The sequence below is a fragment of the Limanda limanda genome, chromosome 13 (assembly GCF_963576545.1).
Source record: "Limanda limanda chromosome 13, fLimLim1.1, whole genome shotgun sequence".
Classification (NCBI taxonomy): domain Eukaryota; kingdom Metazoa; phylum Chordata; class Actinopteri; order Pleuronectiformes; family Pleuronectidae; genus Limanda; species Limanda limanda.
This window is the reverse complement of record NC_083648.1, coordinates 12,750,842-12,774,654: the sequence shown is the minus strand read 5'-3', so window position 1 is coordinate 12,774,654 and position 23,813 is coordinate 12,750,842. Positions and strand designations below refer to the sequence as shown.

Genomic DNA, 23,813 nt, shown 5'->3' with positions numbered 1-23,813 from the left:
TGTGTTCAGAAACCTCTCGTCTATGAGGCTGCATTTAAACATGAAGAGAGAGACGTCTGCGGCTGAGCACGCACGTGTTAGGTCATTCTGCGAAAGTCGCCAAACGTAGCTCGAGAAATAAGAGATGTGAAAATAAGATATGATGAGTCAGCAATATACAAACAAAAGCCACATTTGTGGTTCTGGGGCCTGGAGAATAACATCTGCTAACAATGAAATGGACCCTGTTTTCCAACTTTTTACTTCATTCAGAACAACTTGTACAAAATTCCACATAATCCAGTTAGTATTTCCTCTTCCTAGAAAACAAGCGTCACTCTCTCCTTAATGATCTTCTTCTTCAGTATATGAGTCAGGACCTGGTGGTTTTTATTACTTGCTCAGCAGATGACAGACAGGATGCGCCGGACAGCAGAGAGCAAACAAGGGAGTGGTAAAGCAAATGTCTAGTTTGCTCCTTTAGCTTCCCATCACTTTCAATCAGATAGTTATCTGTACACAGGCCAACAATATGGACGTGGGACAGAGATGAAAGCCACATGAGGCCTCTTAGGGTCCAAAGGTTGGGGATCAAGTGATTCTTTTTATTGTTTATTTCTTTATTGTTTCTTCCAACAGAGCAACTTCAGAGACAAAAAAACACAGAACAGTTTTCAAGGTCCCTTCTGGCATAAACTGGATAACTAGATATGGGGGGCTCTACAAGTGACCCACAGTGGTGCATGTGACTGGATTTTGACTATAGCATCATGGTGGAAAGACATGTTTTGATGAGGGGGTGGAACACACCAGGAAGCCAGTTATGCAAGGAGGTTGCCTCATGTGAATTCATTGCATATGGCAGCATTGATAGATGGGACAAATACATGGAAAACAGGGAAACTATATTGCTTATCTGTATTCAGATTATGAAATATCACACATGCTGGTGCCCCACTTGCTAGTTACTAATCTATACTGTCAAAGTTGTTACTTCATTTGCAACAAATGTCCAACTGCACCTTTGCATGTATATGGTTTCAGTGTTGTATTGTATTCTATTTGCCTTCTTTCTACCGTGTTTTTATTTTAATTTGTCTATTGCAATGCTGAGTTCTACCGACTGCCTTTCTTACTATATTGTCACAATTGTCTTAATGTGTCATTTTCATAACTGGCAGCTTTTAGTATCCTGCACATCACTTATTTTACTTGACCATTTTATTGTCAACTGTCAGCTGCTGCAGTGGAGGAGTCTCCCTCACAAACCAAGAGAATTTCCTGCTACGTCAGTTTTTTAAAGATGACGTGATTTTCTGGAAAACGTAAAGAAAATGTACATTTGGAATTACTATCCTATGATTCTATCACTTCTGTTGGAACGTCTGAGTTTTTCTTGACCTCTCATGACAATGCGGAAAATCACAGAGTGCAGACTCATTTGTGGGGTGTGCGGGTCAGCCATTGTGTGTGTGCTATAGAAGGGTCAACCCCTGCAGATAAATCGGTTGGAGACTTTTCGGGGGAGGGGAGAACTTCTTGTGAATTTGGGGACGGAAAATCACTGGATGTCCGGCCAGCTTTTCAGTCAGCAGAGGGTGGACTGTTAGAACCACAGGGACACTGAGTACAACTGCATGGACAGTCTGTGAATCCAAAGCTACATTTGGTTAATTGTAACTTGTTTGTCCTCGCACAAGTAGCAGGACTGGAACAAAAGGGCAATTTTCAAGCATTGCAGGGGGATTGTGGGGGAAAATGGCTCTAGTGCAAATAATTTAAATGTGTTTTTTGCCCATCAGTCCAATTACTTCCCATCCACGTACAAAGTATATAGTTATAGGGAGTTGTACTATTTGTAAAAGGGGAAGATACTTTGGATCATGACAAGTGAGCAGACATCTGCACTTTATTCCACATTGACAGTATTGTTACTCGCTTGGAAATAGATTTAAAACACGTAAACTTTCCCATCCAATTGTCCACAGCATTTCACCTGGATGAACCCCACTGCACGTCAACAACACTTTCTGGAAGCTGACTGATCTTTGATATCTACACTATCTCCTTCAAATAAACAAAAGCAGACTGACCTGTTTCTGTGCTGCAGCAGTACAAAACTGTGTCACTGTGTCATACATAACCACACAACCAATCAGGGTGCAGGTAAGACTGGAGTGGCTGCATCGGATCTAGCGACTGCCCAATAACACGGCAGCACTCAGCCAGTCAGGATGCCTCTAGTCTCAAACGTTGCATCTGTCTGTGTGAAAATACCAAACCATGTGAATGTTTGTGCCTGTGCCCTGGAAGCAAACATGCCACGGCTTGTTATTCTCCGCCCCTGCAGACAGGCCAGAGTTCGCATGTGTGTTCCTGAGGATTCACGTGAGCACGTTGTACAGATGCATGGGAGGGGGAGTAATGTGTGTGTGCATGTGTAGGAGAGAGGGATCTGCAAGAAAGGCTAAAGCTATTCTCAGAAAGCTAGATTTAGCTCCTGGTGAAACCACGTTGATGCAAACATCTATATGTTGGTCAGTGTTTCTATGTAAACCAAAAACACAAACACCCCTTCAGATGTTCTGATACGCAACCAATTGCTTCTTTTTCCTCTTTCTTTTTTCTGCAGGCCAAGAAAAGATGAGCCGATATCGTCCTTCCATGAAATTTCCTCTCCATCTATTGCTGAGGTCTTATGCAGAAAAACAAAAAAAACACAAAGCTACAGTTTAGTCCCGAGTTGTTCTGCAAATGTCACCGTTCTCTCTGGTCCTGAGTCGTGGCTCTAATGCAGACTTCCCTTCTTTTGTTGCACACTGTGGAAGGAAGAGCTCATACTGGTTTGAGCTAGTATGATGTGTTACACAACAACACAGCACAAGTGAGGACAACCACACAGAACACGCACTGACAGCAGAACGGCGACCATTAAAAAGGATTGATGCACAGTGCACATTTTAGTGTACATCCATGTGCTATTAAATGTCAGATTACCAAATTGTCAGCCACAGTTTTATTAATATGTAAAAATGGTGTGTGTTTGCTCTCTCTGATTGTGTGTTTGCTCACTAACTGACTGGCATCTTAAAGCCGTGTTTGGCCAGGGGGCTATCGTGTGGCCCCATTTATGAGACCCCATTTCATGTTGTTTTCCCCCCTCCTTACATAACATGGATGCCCCCCCCCCCTCCCCTCCCTCACTCTACACAAGAACCACCACGATCCAGCCTGTGCATTCCGGTGGTTGTCATAGCAACACGGCAGCATCCCTCTCCATCTTTTGTCCGGCGTCTCCCCTGGCGTGTGAGCTTCCCGGGCAGAGGGTGGCTCGGTGTCGTTTTTTGCAAATGGAACCCCCCCCCCTGCAATTGAGCCCCGATGCGACAAAAGCAGGAGACGGCTTTCACATGTTGTTGTGAGGTGGTAAACATCCCGAGACGGCGAAATACATTTCAAGTGTTAAACAAGCGGAAGTGAACACCCAGAGACGAGAAGATCCATAGAATTTTGTTTGACTATATATGCTTTTTCCCCCATTTTCGGACTATCCATGCTTCTACAGGGATATAATAATATTGGAACAGCTGGGGTGAGGGGATGTGTTGGGGAAAAGAACACAGTGTTCCTGTTTGTGTCTGGGAATGCAGGCTTTACTGGGAATACGAGGCGTTACTGGGAATACTGGGCTTCGCTGCAGTTTAGTTGCCCTGAAAATGTGTGGGTGAGGTTTTTTGTGGTCGAGGTCATCCTGGTAGAAATGACAGCACATGTGTGGGACTTCTCCCCTGTTATTGCTCCACCATTCTCTAGCTGCTCTGCACAGCAGCTACAACATGAAAGCAGACAAAGCAGATGTAATTTTTGTGCCAGATTATCCCCAAATGTGTTCGTACCACGACATTTGGGAGAGCGTCGATGTCTCAGGACATATTTTAGGCATTTCCCACCCAAATCTGTGGCTTTCAACCACTTACAAAGGGAGAGTGAAGGACAGAGAAGTTTCAGATCAACTGACCAAATCAGTGTTAGAGTGCACACGTTGGCTTCGGGCCAAACGACATCCTCTGAAGCAGGATTGAACCTGCCCTCAGCTTTTAGGATTGGTCAACTTGTCCCTGGCAAAGCCAATCAATGAGCTGACTAATGTTCTGTTGTGGGGGCAGCTGGGATGTAGGGGAAAGGTCTCCAAGCAAACTCTGTTGCCCTTCCCTCCCCCCTTAGTAGAGAGAGGACACCAGGAGTAAATGTTTATGCCCCGTGAAATAGAGAAGTGTGGTTGAAATGTGTCCGGATTCTAACGGCAGGAAAACAAAGAATTCCTTCACTGTGGAGTTCCAGCTCCAAACTCTTGTAAACTTCAAGGATGCAACATGATCTTTTTGAGTTGCATATGCAGGAACTTTAATTATGCTGGAGAATTAAAGAATATTTGAGATCAACTTATGTTTGGTGCCTTCTGCCTGCAAGCTCTGACCTGATGCTCGTCCGTTCGTGTTTTCAGGATCAAGACAAAGCAAGTCTAGGTCTCAGCCACAACAATCTGTGGTGGTGCCGTATTGTTTATGACTCAGCACTTCTGGGAGTGCTGGCCTCGGGCTGTAGCTGTGAAGGAGTTTAATAACTGTCTTGTGAGTGAACCAGTCTCAAGTTACTTCCCACACGACCCCAAAACAACACCGTCCAGAACAAAGCAGCTGTTGAGCTCCTGCCAAGACACCAGCCGGACTGAAACATCACATTTGGCACAAGGAGCAGCGGCCGTGCAGCTTTTATGAGTTTTACCTTTATGTACACGTCCCTTTACTTTTTCCAGTTAACTGCTGCTGTAAAAATTGCTGTGTCCCCACCTGTTTAAACAGCTTTTGAAAGTGAGACACTTACATTTCAGGACCCAGCTTCAGCAGCTCCTTCAGCCAACTTGGAGTTGTAAGGTTGTTTTGAATTAATTTGTATTCACAAGTTGATGAAACTTTCAGAACAAGTAACGGGAGATCAGCACTTAATCAGTGTTGGTTTGAGTTTCATGAATGATCTGCACTTAACTAACAATGGAAAGCTAATGTTGATTCTTGTTGTTCTGGGTTTGTTCCCTCGGGGGTGAATACACTTATTGTAAGTCGCTTTGGATAAAAGCGTCAGCTCAATGAAATGTAATTTTCATTTGAGAAATAAGCTTTCTTATGTTAAAGAGTTAAATGAGAAGATCACTACCACCTCTGGCTGTAGTCTATCATCCAAGGATGACAAGATTAATCTACATGAGAATTGATTAGTGAGCTTTGGATGGCCCAGGCCTGCTCAAGTAAACGGTTATCATTTGCATGGAAGAGCAACAGCTAGCCAGGCTCTATTCAAAGTTACCTAAATTACATAAGCAAAGTATTATTGAGCTATAGAGGCCTTTGTACAGATCCAGGTTTTCCTTTTAAACCGTTTGCTAGCTGTTGCCTCAGAATTTGCATAGACAGCTAGAAGGTCTTGATACAGAGTTAACAACAGTTAATCCAAGAAGCATTAGAAGACTTTGCTTATCAATATATGAGAGTTGCATTAATATTCTCATTGAAATCTTGATAAGAAACAAAAAAAGCATATTTCCCAAAGTGTTGACCTATTCTTTTAATCTTTTTCCTTTTTTTTTAAGTCATGAGTCACACAGCCATGTTGTGATAAAAATAAAAGTTTTAAATGTATCAATAAAAAAGACCAGCGTCAGTAAACGTGATGTTTTACCAAATCAGGTGCATTACAATATCGCAGTTAACAGAAGGATAAAACTCCTTAAGGAAATCTACAAATGGCATTATGGACAGATCCACCACATTTCAACAACATACGTCTGGGTATAGACATCTACAAAGTGTACCTACAAGTTGTCAAATCAAGTGTGTGCCAAAAATCTGACGACATCGAACGTTGCCATTTAAAAATAGACACTTCATAAAAATCAAAGAATTAGTAACATCGAAAACTGGATACTCGAAAAGGCAGGTCAACATATATTAACAGTACATGAACTAGTCAGATTTATTAAGTTCGACATGCTGTCCAGCCTTAGCAGCTCTACTCTTCAGTGTCCATGTGCTTTAGTTCTTTCAGTTACAGACAAGGGGGGGGGAGGAGAGGATAACACGGGTTATAAAACAGTGTTACAAAAGCCAATCCCTTCGAAAGTGGAGGGGAAAGACGTACCCTGCTATTACGTTCCCATATTTTAAGTTGACCAGCCAACTTTAAGCCATTAAAATGCAGGTTAAAATCATCTCAGAGGGAGAGAGAAAAATAAAAAATACAGTACTAGCTTAAAAGATAAAGTCGGGAGGGCGGTGGGAGTCAGTCAATGAGATGTGGATTTAGTATTCCGCGGGTTCCTCTCCCTCCTCGTTCAGCAAACAGGTGCGGATGAGGGCCTCGGTCACGCCGTACGGGTCGCAGTTGGCCGATGGACGGCGGTCCTCAAAGTAGCCCTTCTTCTCCTGGCCCACCATACGGGGAATGCGGATGCTGGCGCCGCGGTTAGCCACACCTGCGGAGAACTCGTCGATGTTTGAGGTTTCATGGTGGCCGGTGAGGCGACGGGCGTTGTCGAGCCCCCCCTTGGGGTCGTAGGCACGGATGTGGTAGCGGTGCCTCTTGCCAAGCTTCTCGATGGACTCTTCAATGGCTCTGAAAAGGAGAAATGACAAGGTTACCCAATCCGACATTTAAATAAATAATTTATGCAGAATAAGCAAGATCTAAAAAAAGCTTTGGACACTCACTTTAATCCACCTTCTTCCCTCATCTCCTTAGTGCTGAAGTTGGTATGGCAGCCAGCTCCGTTCCAGTTACCAGTGATGGGTTTGGGGTCAAATGAGGCAACGACACCAAAATCTTCACAGACACGGTGCAGGATGAAACGTGCCACCCAGAGATGATCCCCCATGCTGATACCTTCGCAAGGGCCAACCTGGAACTCCCACTGAAAACACGAACACATCATAAGTCCTGATAAATTATAAATCAAATTGACAGTTTAAACCACAACAGCACATTTTACTGTCATTACCTGAGCAGGCATCACTTCTGCATTTGTACCACAAATGTCAACTCCAGCATAGAGACAAGCTCTATAATGGGCCTCCACTATATCTCTACCATAGGCTTTGTCAGCTCCCACGCCGCAGTAATAGGGACCTGCAAATATGACGATTGTTAAACCAACACGACACTTTCCCAAAGAAGAAACACACACACACACACTTTGAACTTGCTACTGACCTTGTGGTCCGGGGAATCCGTTAGATGGCCAGCCAAATGGGTGTCCGTCTGTGCCCAGGATGGTGTACTCCTGCTCCATGCCGAACCAAGGATGCTGATCGTCCACCATCTCCATCACCTTCTTACATGTGATTCTAAGGTTGGTTTCTGCAGAAAGAAAAATGCTCCGTTTAGAGGACAAGCACCAGCAGCGTCCAGTCTAGTCACATGGGCCAGTTTTGCAAACCACTGATTAAAATACCAAAGAAAAGTATAAAATACACATTTCTAGGAACTGTGACCGTCGTGGAAATAAGGCAACAATGAAATTGCTTTTGGGTGTCGGGGTTACAAATGTACACTTTATCACCCCCAAAAAATAAATTTCATTAATAAAATAATTTCAGTTTTTCATTTTTGCCAAAATCTGCATTGAAGGGCTCTCATGCATGAGAATGAATGGGCGTCGGGAAGTGCACATGTGTTCATACGTGTTAGATCAATGAAATGCCAGTGTGCATGCTACTGTAGGTGGGTCATTTGAATGCGACATACCAGGACTAAAATTTTCCAAATTATGAACAGTTGGAGAGGTTGGCTCTCATTGCAGACTTGTTCATCCAAGATAACATGAGTAAAAATAATGAGACGTGCTGGACGACATTATTCTATTCTAAGTAATGCCACATACGACCACATACACAAAACAATCAAATTACTTGAGTCATTGCTTCATGTCCACTTCTACATATTAGTCATGTTATTCAGCGGAGGGCAGCAGCTCTGCGAGTCAGGGAACCTTCACATGATCTGAGCTTGTTAGTTACCTGCAGGTTTGCGGTTGTACTTCAGCACTTCACACAGGACAAGCTTGTTGGGGTCTTTACGAAATGGGTCCCGGAAAATGGCAGCAGGAGCCAGGTACATGTCGCTGTTGGAGCCCTCGGCCTGGTTGGTGCTGGAGCCATCAAAGTTCCACTCAGGGAGATCTGCAGCAGCAGGAGGAGGATGGAGGCAATTTAACAATGAATCCAAGGCATCAGCTTTTTGAGTTTATAAGACTCTGGAGATTTCTTACCTTCAATGCTCTTAGGCTCGAAATCCAGGGTCCTGGTTTTGCAGCGGAGCCCCTCTCCTGTCCCATCCACCCAAATGTACATGGCCTGGACTCTGTCCCCCTGAGGCAGGTCCATGTACTGCTGTTTGACAGCTTTACTCAAGCTGGCGCTCTCGGACGTGGCCATCTTCTCTCTACTACAACACACCTGAGGAGAAGAAGAGAAGAAGGAGGGACACAGGTCAACGAGAGGAGCATGGGACCCGCGCTTCGCTCTGGATCGCACGTTGCGTAAACACCATTGTCTCCTTCTTCCAGAAACGAGAAGGGTGGGGGGGTAGCAGTACCAGCATTTTCCTCACTCTCCACTTAGATAACAAAGAGACACTTAAACACCTCGGGCCTGAATATTAAGACTGAATGAAACACCACACACTGGCTCTAATAATAAAACAGGAGGAAACAAAGTGACGAGCATCACTACTCAACATCCTGCTTATTGTTGTCGTCAGGGTAACGACCGGTGATGCAACATTGCATAACAAGCTTCCTGGTTGTAATCCATCCCCAGAACACCCAAAATATCACAACTAACCCCTGGATCAACGTGAGGGAACACACAAACACACAACACAAACACACGCTGGAGACACAGATCAGAGTCTGAAAGTCTCTCTAAAAGACAGAGACCGAAAAAAGAGGAAGAGGAAGAAAGTGACGAGTTACCTGGAGAAACGAGGAAGTCGAAATAAAAACTAAAGGACAGACCGGTCCAGTGTCTCGTAGTGTGATGCCTCGCTAGTGTTCCTATCATTCTCCGGTACCGATGCTCCGGGTCCGGCCTCTTTATAAGAGCAGGAGCTACTCGCTGATTGGTCGGAGTCGTTGGACAAGATCGGAGCCGCAACGCCCCCCCCCCCCTACCCCCCCAAGCAGGATCCCAGCCGCGTGCGTGCTACGATGTGTGGCGTGACACCCTTCCTCTTCCTCCTCATCCTCACACCAATCCACGATGATGAGGAATTTAATAAGAACAATTCTCAGATGCAGAGCTTCTGGGAATATATATATAAGAAAATAAATGTGCTTCCATGATCCAGCAACGTGGGACAAGATGTTCAACTCTGCCCACGTGTAAATTATTTGCCCACGACGCCACGTCGTGGTGCAAATCGGTAACTGCAAGACGGTGCAGGGTTTGAAATAAAGGGAATTACGTAATCCCCACAATCCTCTAGTGTTGGTTCAATCTGGTTTTGTACTGGATGCCAACGAGAGAAAATTATGTGTAAAATGCATGCGTAGTGATGCATGTCGAAAAATCACATGTTAACTTCATAATCAGATTAATTGCCAAATGTGTTTTCAACGAACAAGGAATTTGCTTTGGTGCATAATGCAGCAAATTAGCAGGCAAGTCATGGAGTAGCGTGAAGAGCTGTGCAATAAACTAGAATGGGATAGCACACATACGTCTGCCAAGGCCCAACAGTCCCTTTAAATTCAATAGAGCTGCATCAAAGTTCACACACTCATAGATCTCAGTTCCCTAAATGCGCCTGTTTTTTCACTAAAATCCATGAATGGTTTATCTGAAAATTCTCTCTCGCAGTGTTAATGCAAGTAAAAAAAATGAAAATCCTGCATCCGCACTCCTGATCCTGATAAGCACCAGAATTTACCGGGGTCATCCCTGACCCACATTGCTCCACCAAGTTTCATGGAAATCAGTTTGGTTGTTTTGGCGTAATCGTGCTGACAAGCAAACATACAAACCCACTAACAAACGGACAGGGGGTTAAAACATGACCTCCCTCCAAAGAAAATCTAAAAATATATACACACACACACACACCACATGAAAATATGTTCAATAGGTTAATGCTGGTAGTGATGATGTGTCTTTGACACACCAGGTTGAGGTTCTGACGAACTGAAATGAATAGTGAGGAAGGAACAAAGAAAAAAAAATATATTTAATACATTTGGAAAACAAATTCAGCCTTTTCACCAATCTTTGCTTCAAGTAATGGGAGGAGTTTTATCAATTGGTGAGTTTTTTTAGTTTTTCTTTTTACCTAAATACAAAAACAGGTTGAAATTGGAGTCTTCAAAAAATTCAAGAGGGTCAGGGTGCTGGGTGAGCGGCAGAGCAGGAGACACTGGGGAAGATGTCCAAGGATAAAAACATGGACGAAGCAGAAGATCTCAGGCAACAACCCAAAGGTCAGAAAGACAGGCAAATGCTGGACTGCTGAAGAGGTCAAGCAGCTGGGACGCTCCAAATGAGAGGCTAACACTGAGGCTAGCAGGCCGAAGGCAAGACCACAGTTAGACAAGGTGGAAGTTAGGTGACTAGAAGTCTGGCTGGGAATCCAGGGTATTAATACGTTTTTCAGCCAGAAATTCTTCAACACCACCTTGTGTGCCACCCTGAGAGCAGCCTGCTTATCGGATCTTTTTTTTTTTTTCTTCGACGACCTGTAGACCCACTCAAGAGATTCCTACATATCATAATGGGGGGGGGGAGATGTCTGGTGAGTCCATGTTTACGTTGTTGAGGTCTGGAGGGTTTTTGGACCCAAATGCAGACACAAAAACAGGTTTGTAGCAGCCATGTGGTTTTGAATGAATGAAAACAGACTCACTGGCAGGTTGGATTTCAAGCAGGCAGGACAGCAGGTACTAAATCCAGTAGTTGGAATAAGGGAAAACAAGGTAAAAACAAAACAAAGAATTTGAACTGAGAAAGAAGAAACACACACACACACACACTGAGAGAACACTGGAAACAAACTGACGTGAGTGACGGGAAAACAGAGACTTAAATACCCACAGGAGACAGGAGTGATTAGGAACAGATGAAACACACCAGGGAGCAGAGGCAGAGAAAGACAGGAAGTAAAACTGCCAAAGGAAACATGGCAGAAATTTCAAAGTAAAACAGGAAATAATCAAGTTGGAGCTCAAAGTATTTGCACAGGTATTTAAATGTTACAGCCTAAAACAGATGTCTCAATAAAACCAGGAGGAAGTTAGAGGGAAAGATTCTCTTTGGTGGAGCTGATGAGAACTCATACAAAACTGAGACACAAGAAGAGGCCTCAGACAAGGTTTTATTGTAAAAGGTCTCTTATGAGAGGAAATGCTTTATGTACAATTTAATCAGAAGAGTAAATGGCTAATAATGTAGTAGAGTAAAAAGTGCAGTATTTTGCACCTAAACGTAGCCGGAAGTGAACATACAGAATACAAAATACAGCTCTTTAGTAAATGATCATAGTTATTTTCCACCATAACATGAGTGTATCGGCCTAATCTGTCCCAGTCTGACACCAGGAGCGAGACACAAAGCATTGTCACACTTTCATTCCTGATTGGAAGCTGTTCTTTCTCTTTATGCACTTGGCTCGTTCTCCTCTCTCTGGTTGAGGTTGTTTCTGAAGCCAAATGTCAGGATCTTCTGATGACATCAAGGTAGGGCGAAAATGCCTCATGATCAATACATAGGGGAAGTGAGCATGAATACATTGTGCATGATCTAAGGTTACGTTTTCCTCACAGTCCAGAGGATGGACTAAACACACACAGTTGAAAAAAGTAACCTCCGAATTCAAAGAGCATGCTCTGTATGCTTGAACATCCCATGAATTAAATGCACATTAAACACACTGCCCTGCTCTCACACATGTTGCTGGAGCCTGAATGTAATCTCAGAGAGCCGTTCATCTCTCTTTACGTCTCAGAGTTTGCCCATGCAGCCTTGATGAAGCAGTACAAATCCTTGTTTACTTTACAGACAGTATCATCTTTTGTCAATTATTGCTTTTCCCCTTCGTCAACCCTTTTCCCAGGACCAGACTTTGTACAGGCACATGATGGACACGTCTCCTCCAGGCTGCAGTCTCTACACACAGTGGCTCAAGGTGACCATTAAGAGTTGTGGGCCCGGGGGCGAAAATACCCCGCTGCAGCACCTGGAACTGTGGCGGCAGCTGGATTCTCTTCTTTGAACCAGCTCCTAAACGCAGAGAGCAGACGACCCCAGCGAAGCTCATGCAGAAATGCTCCTCGTCCATAATCATGCATCTTCCCAGCCTGTGGTCCTCCGGCAAAACGATGCCCTGGATTCAAACTGGTGAACATGATGCGTGTCAACTGAATTTAGAAACAAACAGTATTAATATTAACAAGCTCTTGCATGAACAAATGTATGTCGACATGGATTATATGTTCTTCCTTAAACGCTCACTGTGAATTTCCGATGTCCTTACATTTTCTGTTCTTTGCTCGAACAGGTTTTGGCCTCAATATCTCATAGTTTCTCCATCACGTAATTATCAATGTTGTGTCTTTCTTGGCAGTTTTGCTGTTTAGAATGAGGATGAAGAGGGAGAATATGTTAATATTATAATTGCTGATTGAGGTTATATTAACCCTGAATCCCCTGAGAGACCTGGATTTCCTTACGTCAGGACGACATGAGAAGTGTTGAAATTGAAAAAGTATCACCATATTGTACATTTATACAAAACGCGCGCAAAATACCACATGTACTAGTTTAGCTACTTAAAGTTTATTTTTCTAGAAGCAAACACGTCAGAAGGAATCCAAAAAGTCCCAGAAATCTTACAGAAAAGCCATTTTCCCCACCATTTTAATTAAAATTATTCGTGGATTCATTTGATGTATTTTGACCCTTTCTTGAGCCTCCTTTAAACCGATGTATTCTTCAGTTGTAAACCTGAATTGTTTGGTCAACAGAATAAATTATAATGAATAACAAGGCTCTATATTCATCCCTCTCTATTTTTATATATTCTGGAACATGAATACGTCAGAGCAGCGACTGGATGAAGCAGAAGTGTCAGCAAGAGTGTAAAGGTATTATCACTAACTTTGATTAAGTGTCACTCATTTCAATATAGAACTGAAGTGACTTGGACATTCTCCTGCTTTAATATTTCACCTCCTCGTCTCATTTGATCGAACTGATTATTTTCTTACAGATTAAACACGTGAGTAACTCTACCAGAGGCAGAGAGCAAGGGAGTCTCCTTTTTAAAAACAACCATAATGCTACACTTTCCTGCTTCTTCAGATGGAGCCTGATTGACTGGACAGGGACGGAGCTCATGTTCCCCTCAGAGGAGGGAGCTTGTTAAATTAGCAGTGCGACACACATCTGTAAACAGAGGCGTGTTTAAGGCCAGAGACAAAAGGAGTGTAAACCTAAAGAGCAGAATTCAAGCAACAAACATCAGGGAAATTATATTCAGATTTAAAAAATTTAAATATCTGTATTTTTAAATAAAAAAAACACATGAAACTAAATATGATAAACAACGTATAGACCAGCAGGACACTTCGGCATGCAGATGGAAAAGACTGGGATTGAACCGCCGACCTTCTGGGTAGACCCCTCTACAGCCGTCCCCTGGGCCTCACATGGCTACTAGAAATGGATTTTATGAGGTATCCGTATTACTTTACCAGATTATTATTTCTCATGAGCACAGCATATATACATATACACACATATATACACACTAAAAGTAGTAAGTCAAACAATTATTCGTTTTATTCTTGCTACATACTACTTTCCCTTAGTTGCAAAATGCTTAACATAGAGATAAAGCAATTGAAAGAAGAGCAGTTGAAACGAGAAGTTTAATCTGCTCATTAAACAGAGGAACAGTAATCAAACACAACATATGTCACAATGAGTATTTACAGAATTGTATCTGGCTTCATATCTTTTGCTGCTTACTGCTCCACGATTCTTTAAATCAGTTTAATATTTGATCAAACATGCAAATAACACTCAATAAATATGTATTGGGGGGGTGCAAGCGCTGCGATGTCTTTGATTGTCCAGCAGAGGGCAGCAGCTACCAACACAGGACCTCATCCAGCTGAACTGTCGTTTCTAGTTTGAGTCACAGAGCAACACGAGTGGTATTATAACCTGAACCTGTAGATACTTCTGTTGTGGACAACATTCAACAGTGAAACTAAATACAAAAACAATCTTTACAATTTAACGGAGATTCATTTAAAAAGAAATATCCAACATTTACTTTGATGGAAATTAGATCTCAGGTGATGTAATGTGAGCTGCTTGTCAGAATATAATCGATGCTGGCCTCGGAAGAGAAGATTGAAGAGACAGGGAACAGCGGTGCTATTTTTCTTTATTTTTTAGCGATTTCACCATAGGGATTTGAGACATTTATTTTAAGTCAGACACACAAATTAAAGATATTTTTGAAATATGCGCCTCTGTATTCTATATTTTCAGAAGGAGCTTTTTGTGTAAATTGCACCTAATAACTTTAAACCCCACCTCTTGGTTTTGCAGATCCAGGTGGAAGAATAACCCTCCGCGCATCCTACGCCTTCACCCCATTCAACCTTTTTAACAATTAGGCCCCATAACCTCCACGATCCCTCGTCCGTCATATATCACCCTGTCCTCTGCAAAACCACAGGACAACACACTACCTTAAAAATTAATAAGGCTGACAACATACTTGTCGCTGTTTCAATGCCCAGCGTGTCCTCTGTGACTCATCAGCTCAGCTGTAAATCAGGCCAGTAGGAGCCCCGAGGGAGCGGCTTCCTCTAAAGCTCCTTCAAAACACTTTATATGGAGCATCAATAACCAAACACTTTGCAATAACACTTATTGGCACAGCGGTATGAAATACTATTGATTGTTCAGATGAAAATCAGCAGGAGCCCGAGCTGCTGCTGCTAGGGATTGAGGCCTCTGTGTGATTTTTGTCTACACTCTCTCTCCCTCTCTCTCTCTCTCCCTCTCTCTCCGTAGAGGATGAAGGCAGAGCAGCGTGAGGCATCATGGGTTATATTTAATCCAGCCATGCTCTTCTTTGGGATAATAACTTTTTTGCTTCATTCCAGGACTTGTCTGTCATCTTGACATGGCAATATCTCCCAACTCCAGTGTTTCATAGTCAGTTTCATTTATTTCCAAATACCATTTCACACCCTGCTGGCTTTAACTAGGTATTATACAGCGTGCGGGGAGTGTGCTGCAGATTGAATCGTGACAGAGACAACAACGTTTCTGGTGAAAAATAAGTGAATATTGTAAGTGGCAGACTATATAAAATGATTTTTTTCTTCTTGCTCCATTTTCTGGGGATGAATTTGTGCGTTTGTCATCCAGGTCCCTCCAGTTCATGTGGGCTGTTTACACCTGATAAAATATGGCTGTCTTTGTTTTGTTTTTCAGTTTTTAAATTAAACAGTGAACAAATAATCCATGCCCCTAACAAACATGATTAAGAATGGAAATTATAGTTGTATGTTGTATTTTTTTAATATTTTTTTTTTTACAATAGTGGATATTCTCAATATTAATATTTTAGGTTTATTATAGTTAAAACTTGACATGTTGAAAAGAATTTAAGCAAGCAGTGTTTTTACCATATGAAGGATGTTATTACATTATTATTTTTTTTCTCATATATTCTCATAATATTGTGAGTTTCTTCTCAATTACAACTGTATCCTCGTAATGGTAGGACTTCATCCTTGAAATGTCTTACATTTTCCCCCCTGAACATTGCCATTATAATGATCTGGTTAAAACTGAAGAAGAAAAAAATAGTCAGGAGATGTTATTTTAGCGTAAATATCTTTGTTTGTTTAATATGTAGATATACTGAAGTTGTTTTTGTTTGCAGCAGTAACTGACAGGATTTGTTTGATTCCACCTGTGCTTGTTGATCTTTATTCTAAGCTAAGCTAACCACACTAATGCTAACCATCTCCATACTGATATTTTCTTGTGGAATTATTCCCCCAAATGAACTATGGCTGTTTCTTTAGCACAAACGTTTCAACAAAACATACATCATTGTCTCCTGTAAGTGTTTCAACTGCAACGGACATGCAGCAGTTTGTTTGGTGGTTGATTTGTGGGTTTGTGAGCAAGATTATGCAAGATTTGTTAGACAGATTTATATGAAACTTAGAGGAAGGATGTGGTATGGGTAAGGGAAGAACCCATTCAATTTGGTGTAGATCCATTTCAGGGGTATGTAGGATTTTTTTTTCATTGTGAGATTTTTTTTTTGAATAGTTTCTCACAAAATAATTCATGGATCTTAAGTAAAAACAAATCAGGCATATTTAGGGGACTAAAATCTAAGGGGACTTTTGAGTCCGGGTGGAGGTTTGTGCTCTACTGTGCTGATCTAGTTTCTAGTTGACAGGTGTGAACTACTTGCAGTCTTACATGAACCTGAACTTTGTTTTTTTAATTGTCAGCACACATCAGCCCTTCAATGAAAACGTATTACTCCTGAGTAAAGCTTTAAATCATAAAGTGCACAGATATAAACTCCACCACAAAAACCAGGATGAATTTTTCACCGATGTCGGTGCATTATTTACCTTTACACTCTCTCCCACAACAATAAAGGAATGTTTTTGTAATTTATTTATCCTTCTCCTGTACTAACCCGGCATGCGTTCATGGAAAGATCGCCCACGTGGTGCCAGTAGGTGGTCCTGCCCATGGCTTGGTGGGTGAGTGTGGTGCAGTCCCTGCTGCCACTGCCACTGACATATCAGAGCTGTTTATTAAGAGGATGACAACTCTATCAAGCCCCATAAGCGGGCCCTCGTGCACAGGAGTTCTTTTGTTACTTTCAGGGAGAGTGTCATCAATCTTGCTGCCATGCTACTCTCTTGAGCTGTTGATGGCAAACACGATTCCTCCCTTTCTGCCTGGCCTCTCCCGCCTCGCAGTCGGGAATCAGGCGTGGTGAGGGGGATCGGGGAGATAGGAGGACTTTCCCCGAGAGTGCCTTTTCTTGACAGGCGACAGAGCGGACCATTTGGACACCAGGGGTGGATATATGGGACCATGTAATGAAAAGATGTTGACAGGACCTGCTCGCTCTGTAATGAAGGTCCTCTGGAGCTGTGAATGGATACACACATCTTTCACGCTTTTGTCTCCCTGCCGTTCCCACAGAATCCACCTCATCCATTTGAACAAAAAATAAAGGAAGGTGTAGGAGAAGCATCCCAGACAACACTCGCAGTGTTAAACATTCACATGCAACAACGTGGTGTGAATTTTTAATGAAACAGCGACTAAGTTGATTTACACCCACGACTTGTAGCTGAATCCCTTCTGCATCCGCCTGTGAAGGTGCAGTCGCATGTTCAGCCTCTTTCCTCCGTCTGTCAGAGCTGCTCAACACTCAGTGCAGCTCACAGAGATGGACTATGATGTATGTACTCCACTTTAGCATTGGCTGAGGTCACAGACTCCATAAATGTCTTAGACAAGTCTGATATTTTAATCTCTTTTTAGTGAGGGGATGTTGGGCCTTTGCCCAATCAATACACAGGGCAGTAGCCTTGCCAAGATATCTCGTGGTTGCTTTTCATTGTTCTGCGTGGAAGCTGAAATGTCATCCTGAATGGCTCTGATCAAACAGAAGCTGAAAAACATCATTTTTTACAATGCAGAAGATTCCCCAACCGCAGTCTGAAGACGCCTCTCGTCTCGAACACCTAACATGTTCCTTTTTGTTATTCTCTAATCAAGTCCAATCTGTTAAAGAGTGGGGAATGGAGGGGGATGGGGGGGGGTTGCTGCCTTTGTTAGCACACAAAGCCAAAAAATATCAAGACTCTCTCACATTAACATTGCTAATTTGTTTGCCAATGGTTTCCAAGGCGCTGAATAATTGGCTGTGAGATATTGTTTGTTCAGGTGTTCTGCATAATTGAATTCTGTATTGAAAATACTGTGGATGAATGTTGGATGAATACTGAAAAGAATCTTGTACTTTGCGATACATTTCTTTGAATTTGCTGTAGATTAATTCTCCACCCAATGGCGACTAGTGATGATTGCCGCATTAATTATCTGGGTAATGTGTAAAGCACACATGTTTTGAATTTTAAAACAACTTAACTCGTGTTCACCCGTTTTCAATTAATGTCCTCTTGTTGGATATCTCTTTGTGGACCCTTCTGCACATGATATGCTTTTCCTTTACGCATGATGACCTTTTGAAACTCACAGATTGATTTCATGCATCAATTTTTTTCCGCTGTAATGCTGCTTTTGTCAGCGTCCCTCTATGAGCTGCGTGCTGATAAGCCCGTTAATGTGTGTTGCTGTATAGCCGGGCCCGAGTGCACATGTGGAAGTGATATAGCGTCCGGCTTGACACATGTTGACAGAGCCGGATGATGTATTTGATCATAGTTAGTTGGGAGAAGGGTCTCGGTGCAGCTTGATTCAGCTGCCTGACGCTGACCTAATGCCTCGGCTCCATCCGTCACCTTGTCCTCCCCTTGACTCCTCACCCCGTGATCCTTCTCTCCCACCCCAAAGGACTCAAGAAAAACAACCCAAGTGCTCGAGACCCTCCCTCTCCTCCGACGGCTGTCTGGGCCGAAATAAATTAGAAATGAAATCAGTGCTGGGTCTTTGTTTGCTAAGACATTTCAGCCACACATTTCAAACCACTGAATCATGTTTAAATGAAGTTATTAACAGTGCAATGAAAGCCGCAGTGATTAAGCAGCGTGAAATCAGACCTTATGGAAACATTTGGAAATAAGGTCAAACAAGTTTTGACAACGTAATAAAACATTTTGTTGACTTTAAAGTTCGAAGTCAACGTATACACAAATAATATGCTAACAGATTTCCCAGGTCTTGGAGTACTGCACAAAAGACTTAAATGATGTCACTTAATTACCCTAAACTAAATGCTTTCAGAATAATTAATGAAGTTGTTTTGTATTGTTTAGTTTTCTACTTGAGTCACCATCTTCCTTTCTCCTAATTCTTGATGTCAGATGGTAATGATGATGATGCTACTAGCAGCTGTTTTTTATCAGGTTTGTCACTGTCGTAGTCCGGAGGAGAAATGAGATGTTTTTGTGTCGTGTTTTTTTTTTACATTTGTCATATCAGGGATTTCACTCTGCAATGGAGACACACACTTTTTAATAATTGTACTTTGTTTGTACTCCTTCTGAATGACTGTTAGGATTCATAGCTGTTGACTCTCCTGCATGTTGGACACTCAAACTGTGACGAAGAGCGTTCACTTTATCCAAGCACATCTGTGGGGCTCATCTAGTGAAGCTGCGAGTTTCTTGACAGTCGCCATGATACATGACAGGAATGGGCGTGTTCTGTTCACCCTGACCATACAACCAAGGAAGGAACCACCCTGAAGGATGTTGGTCTACTATTGAATGCTACTTTTCTTTTATTGTGGAAAATGGGAATTGCCGTCGCTCGATTTCTTTATCCTAATGCCGAGCCGATTTACCGCTCATGAATTACCTCGGTGTCTGGATCAAACCGTCTCACAGGCCACATATGGATGCGTGAATCTACTTATGTTTTAGAATTTAAAAACACAGACATTTAATTGTGGCTGTCTGATACTTATTTCCTCAGTTCTCTTTCACAACAGAACCCTTGTCTCTTCAGTAAAACCTTCCCTTTAATTTCCAAATCAGTGTTGTGTGGGGCCTTCAGCTTTTCTCGTGCTTCACTTTATCGCATAGACATTGTTTGTGTACGTGTGTGTGTGTGTGTATGTGTGTGTGTGTGTGTGTGTGTGTGTGTTTGACTCTCCGGTCTGATAATCAGTGACAGAGATGTTATGGGAGTGTGACAGAGTTCTATTTGCCATAACTGACATCTTCATCCCATCACTTTCCCTTGTTTTGTCTGCAACTTACCACGTGCTGGCATCTGTGGTGTTTCCAGGCGGATACACTGCAGTGGACTGGGAATTCAGAGGATTCAGACAAGGCCACAGCAGCTCAGGCAGGTGGAGAAAAGGAAGAGTCGTGCACACGAGCTCTACAAGAGGAGAGGAGACGGAGAGAAAGAGAGAGGGAGGGAGGGAGGGTAAAACTGACTTGGTTCTCCGAGTCTCATATTTGAAGTGTTTAGCAGACGTGCTGTCAGATTCAGAGGTCAGAGGGGATGATTGTATCGACAGGTTTTATTCGCCAATCATAACTGAGAAAGAGACAGAAAGCAGGCTCGAGCAGCGAAGGCTTGTGATGCAGAAAAGAGCCATAAATCACCACTTGCTGTTTTGTGCCAAATGAAAACTGAATCAAAGCAAGAAGAGCTGTTGAATGTGCGGCTGATTTCCATAATCCCCTCAATAAATTCAAGTGTATTTGTGCTCTCAGCTAATATGTCCAATTGAATTTGGCACAGGCTGGTTTGAACTGGATTTACACTTGGAATCATCATCTAAAGGCAAAAGGCAAACTTCATTAATTTGAAATGGGACACGAGATACCCCAAGTCAGGGGCGGATCCAGGGGCTGAAATCTGATTGGCCCCTGAATTGCCCCTGTGGTCTTTTTTTCCCCTTATTAAACTACTCATTTACTTACAACACCAACAATAAATTGAACATTTTTTTAAATACATTTTGAAAATATATATATTATATATATTAAATGAAGGGTGGCTAAAGAGCACACAGTAAACAAAGAAAGACTTAAATGTTCACTTTACTTAATCAGCAGTCGTGCCTGGATGTTGTTGGACATATATTTGGCTCCTCTGTGTAAATTGTGGCCCCTTTATGGCCCCTGATGTCAAAAAAACCCAGATCCACCACTGCCCGAATTCAAACTGGAGAGATGTAAACTCTTTACTATCAAAATATGTTAAAATTCGTGTGAATGTACACACTTTGACCTTGTCACTCACCTCCCTCTCACCACTGAACTAATTTGTACCGTCACAGTTTACGCATAAAATCACAAACACTGTCACAGACTGAAGAGCATTTGCGATCGGGTCAAAGTGAGACATTCATCAGTAACAAATAAATCCAACTCCTGTTAACAGATTGATAGCACAACCTTAGCACCAGTGGTGCGGCTTGCTTGTTCCTTTCCATAGGCTCCTCCAAATCCAACAAACCGAAAAGCTGATGGTACACTTGTTAAAAACAGACAAGATGAAAAGTGAAGGCAAAGCGCCTTGATCGCCACCTCCTCCATGTTAGCAGATGGGACATGGACCATTTTATTATACTGATGTCTGTTCAAGTGCTTATTTGCTCTGTAAGTTTGGTTAAATTCATTATCTGATGCCATAAAAATTAGGGGAAACATTGTGATTGACAGCTGTGACGGTCTCGTGATTGGTCGAGTGCCTAGCAACTGCAGCTCCATCCCCCTAATGCTACTGCTGTGACTCCGGCTCTATATATGCAAGATGGCTTTCGTGTCAGGGATATTTGGGCTTCATTTCTAAATAGTAGGAGGAAGTGGAGATTTGTCAACCATCTATATACCGTCTTTATTTTGTGTCAACATATTATGGTTCTGTGTATTTCAAGAATGCCAGTTTTTCATATAAAAAAAACATTACATAGATAGAAAAGGTTTAACAGCCCGGAGAGAAGGAGAATTTTCTCGACAAACAATGGAGAAAATAATCAAAGCATCTAAATGCTTAAAAACTTACTTTGGTGTCTTACTTTCTCCATCACGCTCTGATGAAAGGCGACAATTTCATTAATTTGCTGTGTTTTCTTTCCATTTGACACCAGTTATTTTTATGTGAAAGCTGAAAAATAACCTAATACAATATAAAGGATACTTGGTTTGCTGTGATCAGTGGAGACAGAAGAGTAGTGAGGGTCATACTGTCTGCAGGATAAATGAATACACATCTACTGTTTTGCAGCTAACTTGAATGATTTATTATTTGAACAATGATTTACAGCAGGTCTGCATGACTTCAAAACACTGTGGGAATTTTTACAATTAAATCTTTTGGTTTTATTTCACCTCCCTCTGATGATTTTATTATGAACTGCAAATATGCCTGTTACGTTCCTTTGAAATAAAAAACTCTGCTCTTATTAGCTAACGCCTCACATTACTAGAGAATAATTAAGATCCTGTGCATGACTTGCTCCTAATGTTATTCTCTCCATGTCACTGACTGGATGAGTATACAGTGTGTGTGTGTGTGTGTGTGTGTGTGTGTGTGTGTGTGTGTGTGTGTGTGTGTGTGTGTGTGTGTCTGTGTGTGTGTGTGTGTGTGTGTGTGTGTGTGTGTGTGTGTGTGTGTGTGTGTGTGACGCAGAGGGTGTTGTGTGTCTCAGGGCAGTTTGCGGAGGCTTTTCAGTTGCCAGTGGCCCATGATGCCTGACCCCTCCCTTTCTTTGTCACCGCTGGCGGCGTACTCTGTTTTCCCCCATCTCCGTGGCAACCAGCGGCGCATGCTATTGTGTTGATGTTTGTCCACAGCTAAGGTGTCGCCTATGTGTTTAATGGACCTCCCAGTCCGCTTCAGTGTCCGCTTCAGAGTCCCCCAGCAAAGCGCAGCGGCTGGGCCCTGCCACTGTTTGTCCCGGCGTGTCAGGGAGTCGAGGGTGGAGATGAGATAGGGCTGATAATGGCCGCTTTGTTCCTTTGGCTATATGTGTCGAAGCTGTGCTCCTGTGGACCGGGAGACGCCTGGTCAAACAGAGACACACAAAGGCTCTGGAAGCGGCTGGACGTGGCCCATTCTCCACAGTCTGCCATGCTGCCAACACACACCAACCTTCTTCTGCAGCCCCGCTGAATTACTACCCTCATAACCTTTCACACATTTACGCTCTTTCACTCAGCGGGAACACTGACATTTGTCTTCTGTTGGATAGGGAGGACTTTTTTAATACTAAGCTTTTTTTAGATGATTAGTCTGAGGTCATATACACCATTAGAATCAGAATGGAGGCGCTCTTCTCAAGGACATTCCCAACGCAACACAGACATGTACTTGATTCAGTCAAGCTTAAGTCAAGATTGATGGTTTTGATGTGTAAGTGGTGCATTTTGCTTTTAAGATATTTCATTTGATGGACTGACAAAGTAGGTGCTAAGGAGCCCTGATCTAGAGGGAGACGTTGAGGAGGAATTACTCTCTGTTGAGCTTTTAACATTTGCAGAAAGGATACACGGCTGCACAGAGAGCCGTCATGTGCCGTCGTTCTCGGGAGACGGCAGCAAATTTAACAATCAGTAACACTGAAATCCTTTGGAATGCCAACAAATCATCTCCAGAGCTAATGCGCCACATATTCTCATCTACCGACTGGTGTTTTAACCTCTTTAGCGCGGCCCCTCGAGGAAATGGGGGATATGATTAGGAATTCGTTAGCAGGCTTCTATTTTCATGCTGATGACACACTTTCTTCTCCCGGGCTCTGAATGTTGCTGGCTCTTGACTTTCTCACTGTCTTCTCCAAACTAGATCAGCTGTTTACCACCGTGTAGGAACGTGACATGAAGTTCACTGACTAAAGCGGCTGCGAGCACAAAGGACGGATAGCAGCCTGAGAGAAAAAGTCTCTGACACTCATCTGAAATACAGTCTCAGTGCGCGTGTGTGTGTGTGTGTGTGTGTGTGCGTTTGTGTGTGTTGGACCTGCAGCTGGGCCACTTGCCTCAACTATTGACTGCAGAATACAAAAAGGATGCACAA

At 42.7% G+C, this 23,813-nt stretch overlaps 1 protein-coding gene across 1 annotated transcript; it reads right to left on the bottom strand.

The window, feature by feature from the left end:
• Positions 1–5,583: 5,583 nt before the first annotated feature.
• glula (glutamate-ammonia ligase (glutamine synthase) a) lies at positions 5,584–9,112 on the bottom strand. The gene is made up of 7 exons (XM_061083821.1): positions 9,005–9,112; positions 8,300–8,486; positions 8,049–8,210; positions 7,243–7,389; positions 7,031–7,158; positions 6,744–6,943; positions 5,584–6,648 (listed from the first exon to the last, which is right to left on the bottom strand). Exons 2-7 carry the CDS (start codon positions 8,463–8,465, stop codon positions 6,336–6,338), a joined length of 1,116 nt encoding a protein of 371 aa, XP_060939804.1. The 5' UTR covers positions 8,466–8,486; positions 9,005–9,112; the 3' UTR covers positions 5,584–6,335.
• Positions 9,113–23,813: the final 14,701 nt, after the last annotated feature.